Source organism: Adiantum capillus-veneris, chromosome 21 (genome assembly GCF_014529385.1).
Source record: "Adiantum capillus-veneris isolate H3 chromosome 21, ASM1452938v2, whole genome shotgun sequence".
Taxonomy (NCBI): Eukaryota; Viridiplantae; Streptophyta; class Polypodiopsida; order Polypodiales; family Pteridaceae; genus Adiantum; species Adiantum capillus-veneris.
The window spans coordinates 70,927,676-70,940,191 of record NC_140951.1 but is presented as its reverse complement, the minus strand read 5'-3'; the positions used below and the strand labels follow the sequence as shown (position 1 = coordinate 70,940,191).

Below are 12,516 nucleotides of genomic sequence, written 5' to 3'. Positions count from 1 at the left end.
GAGAAAGAGTGGGTGGGGCCGCTCTCTCAAGGGGCCTACATATACGACAAGAGGGGGAGGGGGGGGGGGGGGGGGGGGGGGGGGGCTTGCGTTACACTATTCTGAGAGCAATTCTGGATTGCAAGTCGGTTAGTAAGGCCTTCTTTAGGCCAAAAACCAAAGAAGATTTCAATGCTTCGCATACAAAAGTTAAATGTATGCCAAAAAAGTATGCAAAGAGCAAGGCCAAAATGAAGAAAGAAGAGAAGAAGAAGAGAAAATTTAACATCATAGGAACAACCCAAGAGAACTTGGAGATTTATCCAACGAGTGCTGAGCTGAAGATCTATCATGAGAGAGAGAAATTTTTCTATTTTATTTTTAGCCTTTTTGTTAACATCTTTTGAGAGAACCCAGACTATTATTCCAGTCCTAAAAGCTACTGCATCGTATTCCAGCACGATTACCATTATACTGAAATTGGCTAAGGTAGCCGACGTATATGTGTCACACTATGCTACAAAGGTTACATCAAGAAGCATATCACCCTTCTTGCCAGCTGCAGTCGGATATTCTCCTCTCCATAGAGCCTTACTGCCATCGAGAGAACATTCGTCGCAGCCAATTCTGCCATTAGCTACTGCAAGCATGGTAATCCTTGTTCTCGCTGCTGATGAGTTCATGAGCGTGTCAAAACGCAGTTCAAAATGTAGTTCTCTCATTTGGCTGGCAGCCCAACCCACCGCGACCAGCAATGCAGTGTAAGCTGTAGCGACAACGAGAGATGCCGCCTTACAGATGCCCTTCTCAGAATTGAAACCTCTCTTTAGACTGGTCCGATTTTTACAACGGGAAAAAAATGAGCTCCTACTCCCCTCTTGGAGCATTGGATGTTAGAACCTCCTCTAGTTGCTCCGCATCGCTCGGGGTCCTCAATTTGATTAAGTAAAGCCTCCCTTTCCCAGAATCTGTTTCTTGACTGCCACTCCCTTGGACTTTAACGTCTGCTTCCTGTGGAATGAACAGAAATCAAGTACGTTATACGGATGCATAAACCCTGTGAATCTCCTTTGTGCATATCAGTACCAAGAGAGAATTGCTAAGTTTGGAAGTGCAAAAAAACATCCATTGTTAAAAGGAACTAGATAGCAAGATACCCATAAAATTTGTGAAAATTTCCAAAATACCCCTCAAATTTTGCCAAAAAATCTCAAAATGCCCTTAAATTTTAGATGGTACTGTGGCCTCTCGTGATTAAATCTTAGCATGAAAGCTCTCATAGCCTTCAGAGGTGGGCAAATTAATTGCGTGCTTGCACTGAAACTGTTCTATTTGTGAATGCAAGTTCAAACACGAAACAACTCTCCAAAGATACCGAACTGTTGAAACATATTATCCTAGACGAATTTCAATTGCAAAAAAGATATTGATAGTCACATACAGCTGAATGAAAGATCCCAGCAACTGTGTTTTTCTGAACATTCATCTTCATGTTCGGGTATAATAAAGCATTGAGAAGCACTCGCCCTACCTGCAAAAAGTCAAGGTTCAGAAGTCATTGAAGGGACCAGCATGTGATACTCGTCCTTTGCATCAAGTGTAACAAGATAAAAATAGCAGGCAACAAAGTTGACTAATACATCCAACAGAAACATCAAAGATGTTCAATGACAAGTGATTTGAGTGCACCTAAGTTGTTCGCCAGCATGTGAGTGTGTGAGAAATAAGGGGTGTGAACAAGCATGTGCATGAGAGAAATGAAATGAAATGATATATTAACATCTTCAGAAGGCCAAAATGACCTGCGAAACCAAAAAATTACAAAGTGTTGAATCTGATACAATGTCTTAAGTACATAAAAAATAAAAAGGTACTGTAGAAAAGGTTACTGTAGATTCCTAAACTGCTATACGTGAGCTAAGCAGCTGACTGGGGCTGTGTAGGATGTGAGAGAGAAGAAGAAGAAGAAGATCGTTTTAACGTCGTAGGAAACTATCCGGGAGAGAGAGAGAGAGAGAGAGAGAGAGAGAGAGGAGAAGAAGAAGAAGAAGAAAAAGAGAGTTTTAACGTCGTAGGAAACTATCCCAAGAGACCTTAAAGATCTAGCCGACGAGGAGTTGAACTCAAGATCTGTTATTCAAGAGGGAAATGGCATAACCAATCTACCACACTTGGGTGATAGAAAGGTTATACCATTTTCCTCTTTTTATTAGCACTCACACACACACCCACACACACCCGAGAAGAAGAGAGTTTTAACGTCGTAGGAAACTATCCCAAGAGACCTTAAAGATCTAGCCGACGAGGAGTTGAACTCAAGATCTGTTAAGAGAGAGAGAGAGAGAGAGAGAGAGAGAGAGAGAGAGAGAGAGTAATAACGTCGTAGGAAACTATCCCAAGAGACCTTAAAGATCTATCCGACGAGGAGAGTTAAAATGAAATGATATATTGATTGAGAGAGAGAGAGAGAGAGAGAGAGAGAGAGAGAGAGGGAGAGAGAGAGATGAAATGAAATGATATATTAAAGGCCTCGAAAAGCCAAAATGACCTATGAGACCATCCGTTATCTATGAGCCCTTGGTATTTATGATCTCTCCCCAAATCAGAGCCAAGGCCTCTGTGCTACACGAGATCATTAGAGCCGAGTTAGCAGCCTCCCCCTATGGAGATAGAGGCGCTTACCAGATCAGTCTCCTTTATCCACAGCTTATGGGATACTACCAAAGACAGATATGCCAAATTCCCTCCAGACAGTTAGCTTTACAGGGGGACACATCATGCTGGTATGCACAAATGTCATCATGGTTCCAGATACATGGCTTCAGCCTGGACAGCTTGCCTACCTTCCAACACTCCCTTGATGCACCATCGTTGTCTCTTACACAAGTGGAGATTACTAGACTCATTCGACTACACACACAGACAAATAAAATGTATATGTGTGTGTGTATATATATACACACACACACACACACACACACACACACACACACACATATATATATATATATATATATATATATATATATATATATATGTACATGTATATATATATGTATATGTACATATATATATATATATATATGTACATATATATATATATATATATATGTATATATATATATATGTATATATATATATATATATATATGTATATATATATATATATATATATATATATATATATATGTATATATATATATATATATATGTATATATACATATACATATATATATATATATATCTATATACATATATATATATATATATATATATATATATATATATATATGTATATATATATATATATATATGTATATAGATATATATATATATATATGTATATGTATATATATATATATATATGTACATATATATATATATATATATATATATATATATATATATATATATATATATATATATATATATAGAGAGAGAGAGAGAGAGAGAGAGAGAGAGAGAGAGAGAGAGAGAGAGAGAGAGAGAGAGCAATCCATTTACTTGCAACTTACTTCATTTCTCACTAAAAGCGTAGCTTTTGCTTCCTTAGTTCCTTTCTCTGCACCTTCCTTTGACCTCAATGTAAGATTGCCCATACCCATTTCTTTCCAAGCACTATCTGTGGTGGAATCACCCTAGTTTCAACACCACCACTCCAAAGTTGGCCATCTAAATTATACGACGCTTGAAAGATACTGCAGTTAAACAAAGTATTGCACACCTTGATGTAAAGCTTGCATTTTATCTCGTGCACGACTTTGATGCCAGGTTCCTCTGCACGTTTCACAGAAGGACTGCTTGGCTCTTCTTCAGCATCATCTCCTGATATTACACAGTAAATATGTTAAACACCATCTAAGAAAAATGCAGCTTCATCAGGTCAGAAAAGTCCGAACTTACAAATTGAAAGAGAGACTAAAACACTTACACAAAACAAAAAATAAGGTACACAAGAAAATGGATAAAGAAGAAAAACAAATACATTATTTAATTGTAAACAAAAATTTGATAAAGACAAAACAGCAGTTATTGAAAGTTCGTTTAGAAGGCTTAACCAAAATTGATGACAGAAGCTTACTGGACTGAAACGTTGACACAACTACTGAACTTTAAAGACAATCACAACAAGGATAAGACATTTAAGTACTGTAAATACCCTACATTTCAGACTCCATATGACAACACACACAAAAGACCAAAGAGAAAATTCTTCAATCCTAATGTAAGCTAAAGACCAAAATGAGAATCTTCTATGTATGCACCTAGCAGAGGCAAAACATATTGAGACTAACGCAATGTTGAAACCTTGACAACATGCCATCTTAACATCACTGCTCTTCCAAACAGAGAGGAATAATGATCCACATTAATTATCTAAGTGTGTGTGGATATCCATCATTTGAAGAAAAACATTTAACAACAAAAAGGTGGGTGCCACATCTTTCACGGAGGAGTTTTGCACTCCCAAGCAGTTTGCATGTCCACATATCCCAGTAAGCATCCATGGAGCATGGCCGCTGCAGGCCCAAATTGCAATTAGCAAGACTATGCACAGTAAACACGGTTAAGAGTTACTTTTTACTCTGGGAGGTAACCCGATCATGTACTCTCAAAGGCCAACACTAACGGCTTTTTACGGTTTTTCCTTTGATGTGCACCCCACCAGGGTCCTTTGTATACCTCGACAGGGTATAGAAAGGACCTTCCCTGGGTTACCTGACGAGTTGGTTTGTGCCACTTAACATGAACACCATGCTTTTGTTATAATCATGTGATAACAAAAATGTGATCACGCGAACATAATCTGACATCTTGACTTCCATCAAAATGCACCAAGAGACGACCACTAATACAAGCTAGATTACTCAAGGGCCTTTCTATAATAGTAACTATGCGTCAAAATGCCACATTCCCTTCATAGATTTTGCAGAGGACATTGATGACCATCATTTTCAAGTGTCTAACAACCAGTATAGAACACCTTTTTGTGGACCTCACCACATGGCATGAAAATTATCCACATTTACTTACCAGTGGTTGAAATTTTGGCGGTTATTACTCTTCATGTAAGAACTATGCATGCATGCATGTGGAAATACATTTCCACACCCTTCGTGCAGGAAGGGCAGCTAAAACAGTTGTTTCCATAGCTTCTCATGAAATTATCCTTCTTTGAAAAATGATGGGCCATTTAAACTTCTCCAATGATATAACCACTAGACCGTTTGCCTTTTTTGAAATTTAGAACACTCCATGCACCGAAAGTGCTGCTGATCAATCATACTCCATGAAAACACGCACTGATCAGTAGAGCTTTAATGTAAACCACCTTAAGGCAGTTGGCTTAATTTTAAGAGAACACTCCCTTCATACACCTGAGATTTGACTTAGTAGACAACTGGTGTAGTTGAGTAAGTGACAGTGTAGTTGAGTAAGCGACCAATTCCATTCAAAAAAACAAGGCCTATCAATTCTTCCTTCAATCCATCTAATTTTGATTTGCTAGAAAAACAAGGTTAAATAAGTACCATCCTCTTGCGTATCGTTCTCATTGTTCGGTGGACGATTCAAAGCTGAGGATCCAGAAGGAATATTCAAAAAGGGCAATCCTACTCATAAGAGACCGATCAGCTCGCGTAACATATATAACATCCTTCCATTCTCAAGAATTTTCTTACCAGTTGGTGCTGCTTTTGGAAAGGATGCAACGCCAAAGGATGGAAAAGATAGGCTAACAGAAGGCCCTCCTTTAAGGTCAAACAATGACTTTCCAAAGCCACTTGCAATCGAACCATCAGTCACCTTGGGCAAAGCATTTTGAGTGCTAAAAAGAGATCTTGATTGCATACCAACATTTGTTTCTGTGTGAGCAGATGATCCAATCACATCTTTAAAATCATCCTGCAGTTAAAAATACAAAGGATAAGAATATGGTACCCAGACAAAATAAACAGAAGAGTGACAGGGTCCTCATCGCCAGACACTCAAATGATTCATTCAATGGTCCACAACCGAGTTCCAACGCAAAAGTATAGAAAGACTGTTTTAGTTCAAATTGAGAAAGCTTCTATCCCATATCTAGAAAACTGTTAACACAGTGTAACTTGTATATCTTTCACGGTGTTTCCCATATTTATTGTATATAGGCTTTTGTTGACACTCTGTAACTCTCCTCTTACTTTCAAAACTGAAGGCCTCCAGTGAAGTGTTAAGTAACAAAAGATCTGTTGTTCACAAAATCACCCCTAAGCTCTACCATTAGACTATGGCCAAGAAAACACACACATAAAAATCTGATCTTACGATGAGGGTTGGCAAAACAGAGAAAACAATTACAAAAACGATAATCAAATGCTTAAAAAGCTATAATCAACAAACAGAACAGTGCAGTACACAATCAAAAGGAAGTATAAGGCTGTAAAATAAGTTCACATTTTTAAATTAATTATAACACCAATAAATGAAAAAAAGGGCTTAAAAATACAAACAAAAGGCCAATCGGACAAATAGAGCTTCCTTCATTGGAGCTTTTCTTATTAAACACTCGGTCAATATTTCACAGGAGCTGAAAAATAAATGCAGACAGAATGTTGGCCTAGACGTGCGAACCCTAATAACATAAGACAAATTTGATTTGCTTGAATCCTCAATTAGAGCAAACAATTTATGAAATGAAGCATTACACTACAAATTTCCAAGGCATGACACAAATCATACGACCTTAACTGCACTCCTTTTCCAATCAAGAGGCAAAAGGTGACAGGCAGACTCAGCCATCAAAGAAAGAACCTATATACATACTACAACAGAAGTTAGAACATAGAGGAGCATAAAGCACTAAGTGAATAAGTGGGCTTTTGAGTTTTGAGCTCCCAGCTTTCACCAATTCACTAGGTATCTGTCACAAGACTGTGACAACCACTATATATATTTGCTTGCTTTCTTTCCCTTGATTTTTATTTAATTTTTGGGACCCTCTTGTTGAAATCACAAATGCTCGAACATTGCATGGCCAGTGTGAAATGGCCGTTGGCCGAGAGTTTCACCCGCATGAGTTAAGGCCAAGCATCCACGAGATGGTTGGGCCGATCGGCATTGGAATCCAACTAGTAAAGAAGTGGCTAGAGTCAATTAAAGTCATTTAGACCCCTCGGCAAGACTTTATAAGTTGGTGGGTACTAGGAATTAAAACAACAGGAGCAAACAGGACACATGGCAATAAGAAAGCAACCTCCAAGTCAATTCTCACTCCAGAAGGTCTCGCTCAAGACGAGGTGCCCAAAATTGGGGCTGAAGGCTGATTTTTATCATAAGTGAAACAGTGTGTGTGTGAGTAGTGGGTGCAGGTGCTCCAGCTTTAATGGAAATCTTGCCTTCTCCCTTGTCTCATGTAGCGCGATCTCGTGCATCTCTCCCCCCCCTTTGCACATATGGTAATGCCCCTCTAGTTGGGCTTCTCAGATGCCCATGTACACTTCTCTGGGCATTTTATGCACGTTTGCCAAGCTAATTGCTAATCCCCTATAGGTACGCACAATTCCATCGCGAAGAATTGCAAAACGGAGATTTTTCTCGCGTGAAAACTCGTCCAATTCACAAGGGAACCATCCCATTGCGTGCGGGAGCTTTTGAGAGAGGCGTAGACGTGTTTGCTCCGCTCAGAATGATGCGAAACAGAAAATTACAGCCTGCTGTGTTTTTCTGCAGGTTTAGGGTTTCGCACCTAAACTGCAAGGTCATGCCAGGGGAGACTCGAAAAAGCCTTGGGTGCTTATACAGGATAATTTAGAGAGAATTCCCGCAAGGAATCTCGTCTAAATCGAAGGGCAAGTGACCCTACATGTGCCGGAGCTCGCGGGCTGTAACAGACTTGGACACTCCAAGTCTGTTACACTCCAAGTCAAGATTCTACCGCGACACGACAGGAATTCACTTCAAAACAGTTCACAGTTCACAATTGATTCGACACAGCCTGGCGGAGTTCCATGCCTAGAGATATTGGCCCCAAAGACTCGCGCCCCTTTCGGTATTTCTTTTTGTATTAATCTGCAACTCAAAGTACAAGAGAGTGGAAGGCTCTCACTCTCAAACTCTACGTCCAGATGCTCTGAGAAGTGGGAGGTCAGCCCACTTATTTATTCATTACAAGGGATGCCAAAAGCAGAGCCCCTAAAAGCTGAAAACTCAAAAGCCTTTTAAAATAAAGCAAAAGTCTCTATATATCTCTCTCTCTCTCTCTCTCCAACCCACGTAACTACTTTTCCATACGCTGTTGCCACGTGGCTGTCTGCCCGCAAAACGCGCCGCTTTTTCCGGACAGCCCTGCGGCAGTGCCACGTCAGCGTTCAGTCCGCGTTTCTCGGGAGCTGCCCCTGCAAGAGAGTGTGTGTATGCCATTATGCCATGTCACTCAATTGTGACATACCCCCCTCTTGAAAGCATTGTAATCGCCCTTGATTACGCCTGCAAAACAGATAGAGGCCATAAACTATCTTAGCAGACACTGACTGTTAGTACCGACGATCTAGAAACACACATCTAGCACATGTACCAATCAACAGTCACATCACATGACATCACAAGACATCACATGACAAATCACATTCAACATTCATTCGGATCTCAGACCATGATTTATCGCATCTAGATCGCTTGAGAACCTCGTAGATGCTCGATTGACTTTCCCTATAGCAACCATGTCTATCAAGATCATTCAGACCAAAATGCTGCAATCATTTCGTCTATTAGTTCCTGCACTTAAACAAGTCAAGAACAAACAGTTTCATATTATCGGGAATTCCAGTTCATAAAGTCATACAACAGAATACTGTCAGGTCACACTATCCTTGAAACTCAAAGAGACATCAATGACTTTAGTATCAAAAATTGAGGCAATCTGTTGACAAAGGAGCGGAGCAACTCCCCTCTTGTGCATACCCACTACACCAGATTCCGCCCAAGCTCAGTTCGGGGTTCCATTTGAAATAGACTATACTAAACCAAAAGCTTCAAGGTAAAGATTCACAATCTGAGGAGTATCTGCTAGGTCCTCCTTCTCCATCCACTTCGCATCCAATGCAGGATAGTTCTTGAATTTAACCAAGAACCGCCTTATCAGTTTACCCTTAATCTTTCTGTCTTTATGTGCCAATATCTGTTTTGAAACAAGGATCTCCTCGTTTTCTTCCACTTCGGGTTGCTCATCAAGCTCCCCATCTTCAGGCACATCACCTTTATAAGGCTTTAAGAGACTCACATGAAAAGCATTGTGGATTCTCCAAGTATGGGGCATCTTCAGTCTAAAGGAGACATCATTTATCTTTTAGGAGATCTGGAAAGGTCCGTAGTATCGCATACTAAGCTTTGGAAAAAGCCTCTCCTTTCCCTTTTTCTTTCTCAGGCGTGCCTTCTCAAAATGTAAGAGCACCCAATAGTTCTCCTTCAATTTCAAATCGCGACGATGGCGATCTGCTGCCTTTTTCTGTCTTTCTTGAGATTTCTGCAAAGCGTCGCGGACCTTGGTAAAAGCCGCGAATGGAATATCCCGCTACCATCTCCCCATTCCGTATCCGAGTGAAATTATTTGCAAAATCTGTATCCATGGCATACTGATTGACCATATCCTCGAAGCTCCTATGATGAATCGCGGAAATAGCCACCAAATTCTTCTATCCCTGCACATGGACAATCTGGAAGTGAAACTGTATGTCCGTCCACCACATCTACTTTTCCAATAGCTGCTTTTGTGACAAGAAGTAGCATAAACTCTGGTGGTCTGTGAAGACAATAAAATCCGCTCCAAGGAGGTAATGTCGCCACTGAGTAAGAGCATGGATAACTGCCAAAAGCTCTTTCTCATAAATCTGTGCTGTCAATTCCAGCCTTGAGAACAGTTGGCTCTCGTAGGCAATGACATGGCCTTTGTATTAAGACCGCACACAAACTACGACCACAAGCATCACAATATACTTCAAATGACTTCTGCAAGTCCGGCAAAGTCAAAACTGGTCCTATAGTCAATTTCTCTTTCAATGTTTGAAAGGCAGTCACCTCTGTGGGTCCCCACGAGAAAGGGACTCCTTTCTGCGTCAACAAATGCAAAGGGGAAGCAACCTCTGCAAACTTTCTAATGAACCGCCTGTAGTACGAACACAAGCCCAAGAAGCTTCTAACTTCATGGACATTCTTCAAATCGAGCCAATCACGGATAGTCTCTATCTTGGCCGGGTCCATCTGTACTCCTGTTGTTGAGACAATGTGTCCCAAAAAGTGTATCTCTGTTAGGAAAAATTCCCTTTTCTTTGCATTAATCACCAACTTGTGATCTCGTAATGTCTGAAAGACCTGTAGCAGATGTTCTCTATGTTTTGCCTCATCCTTGGAGAAAACAATGATGTCGTCAAAGAAAGTACCAACAAATAGTCTATACTCTCGAAAAATCCTGTCCATCATCCGGTTAAATGTCGCAGGTTCATTGGTTAGGCCAAAAGGCATCACCAAAAACTCAAATAACCCAAAAATTGTTCGAAAAGCTGTCTTGTAGACATCTCCCTGGGCGATTCGGATCTGATGATATCCGCTCTTCAAGTTGATCCTGCTAGAGCACGAGGATCCCTGTAGTTGATCAAGAATCATCAATCCTAGGAATCGAAAATCTGTTCTTGATGGTGATTTTGTTGAGAGCTCTATAATCGATGCACATTCTCCAAGATCCGTCTTTCTTCAAAACCAACAACACGGGAGAGCAGTACGGTGAAGTACTAGGCTGGACAAGACCCTTTCAAAGAGGTCTTTCACTTGGTTCATAATCTATTCCTTTTTGGGCTCGGCTCACACGGTAAGGTGGCCGGTTCGGTGGTGTGCTTCCAAGTATCAGATCAATAGTATGATCCTCAGGACGAACGGATGGTAACTAGCCTGGCATGCCCTCTGAAAAGCAATTGGCATGAGTCTGGAGAAAATCTTGGCGTTCTTTATCAAGTTCAGACATATTTGTCCTATTCTCATCATTCAATTCTCTCAAGAAGATCGAGTAAACAAACAGACTGGATTTCATTAATTTTGAAACGGCCGAAGCCGATACAATAGGGACAAACTCGCCCTTAAGTTTTACATCGAGTACAATGGTTCTGCCCTTCTTTGCAATCAAAGTCGCTTTTCTCGCCCGATAGTCGACCACGGGATTGTTCTTATGGTACCTGGGAATTCCCAAGAGGACATCACAACCTTCCAAGGGCATTATGTAGAAGTCCTCATGCCCCAAATACCCCTGACAATGCAACAGAAGTTTGCCAATGACAGATGTAATGGCTACGTCCCTGCCAGGTGCCGCTAGAACTGCCTCCGCTAGTGGTCCCATCCGATCGCGTGTGATCTCGAGCCGCGTCGCCAATTCAGGTGAAATGAAGTTGGCCTTGGCTCCTCCATCAAAGAAGATCAGGGCTTCTTGGTCTTTCACTTTGCCCCATGCTTGGCAAAGTTCTGTACTCTCGTCCATCGTGCTTGGGTCAATACCCATGCAATCTGGAACCAATCCTGTTTTCATCTCGCCTTTTCGTCCACGTTCCTCAGTTGCTTTCGAACTCTCAGGCCTTTCTTCAACTTTGTCGTTCTGTTCTTTCGGTGCCTTTTTAGGGCACTTCGCAGAGATATGCCCAATTTCCCCGCATCCAAAGCACTTCCCCTCTTTGATGTAGAGAGCACTCTCTCGAAGAGTAAGCTTGGGTCGTGCATCCTTTTCTTTCTTTTCTGGGTTGCTCTTCCTCTTTCTACTTTCATTGTTCGAAGTCTGTTCGGTCCTTTGCGTCATGATTTCATCTATGGGGTAGGTCAAACTGCCCGAGTGAATGGCAAAACCCCGTTTCGCATGACTCATCAGTTCCTGAATAGAATCTGACTTTTGCTCTAAGCAGTGATCTCGGATCTCTGTAGGAAGTCCCAAGGTAAACCGCTTAATCTGTTCTTTGAACGAGATCTTCTTAAATGAAGAGGTTGGTAGAAAAGAGCTCTAGAATCTCTCGCAATATGCGTCCAAAGTATCCTTCTTGGTCATCCGAAGATGGTTCCAAGCAGTTCGTATGCTGGTTCCAAGCAGTTCATATGTCTCGTTCGTACTCTCGAGTAAGCCAAGAAGAAATAAAAAGCCTTTTAAATTTCAGCCATTTAATTGGCATTGTCCTGTTCAGTAGAAGAGTGGACCACCAAGTTCAAGCATTTTGCTTGAAGTAAGAGGTAGCCCTCCGAATCTTGAAGTGCTCTGAGTAACTCCCTCCAAAGAAAGCTATGTCAAACTGCTGTATGAAAGCCAAAGCCTTCAAAGCATCTCTATATCCAAAAAACGTGTCAAATTTAATTGACTGTCCACCTTCTTTAAACTCTCGGACTTTCTTGCTTTTATCTTCCAAAAAGCCATATTGGTTGGCTTTATAAAAATTCTTCTTCTTTGCATAAAAGCTGTTGTCGTCAGAGTCCGAACTATCTGAAGACGAGTCCTCTGTAGAATTGTCAACAACTTCTTTAATTGATTGTCCACC

General features: G+C 40.8%; 1 protein-coding gene across 2 annotated transcripts in view; it reads right to left on the bottom strand.

The window, feature by feature from the left end:
• Positions 1-331: 331 nt before the first annotated feature.
• The window catches only part of LOC147431139 (Pleckstrin homology (PH) domain superfamily protein), an 89,687-nt gene continuing 77,502 nt past the window's right edge, over positions 332-12,516 (bottom strand). For both annotated transcript variants that reach the window (XM_086493783.1, XM_086493782.1), the window contains 6 exons: positions 5,662-5,884; positions 5,512-5,592; positions 3,705-3,805; positions 3,496-3,618; positions 1,421-1,510; positions 332-990 (listed from right to left, as the gene is read on the bottom strand). In XM_086493783.1, coding sequence (XP_086349909.1) covers positions 847-990; positions 1,421-1,510; positions 3,496-3,618; positions 3,705-3,805; positions 5,512-5,592; positions 5,662-5,884 — 762 coding nt within the window. In that variant the 3' untranslated portion in view covers positions 332-846. The remainder of the gene's footprint in view (positions 991-1,420; positions 1,511-3,495; positions 3,619-3,704; positions 3,806-5,511; positions 5,593-5,661; positions 5,885-12,516) is intronic.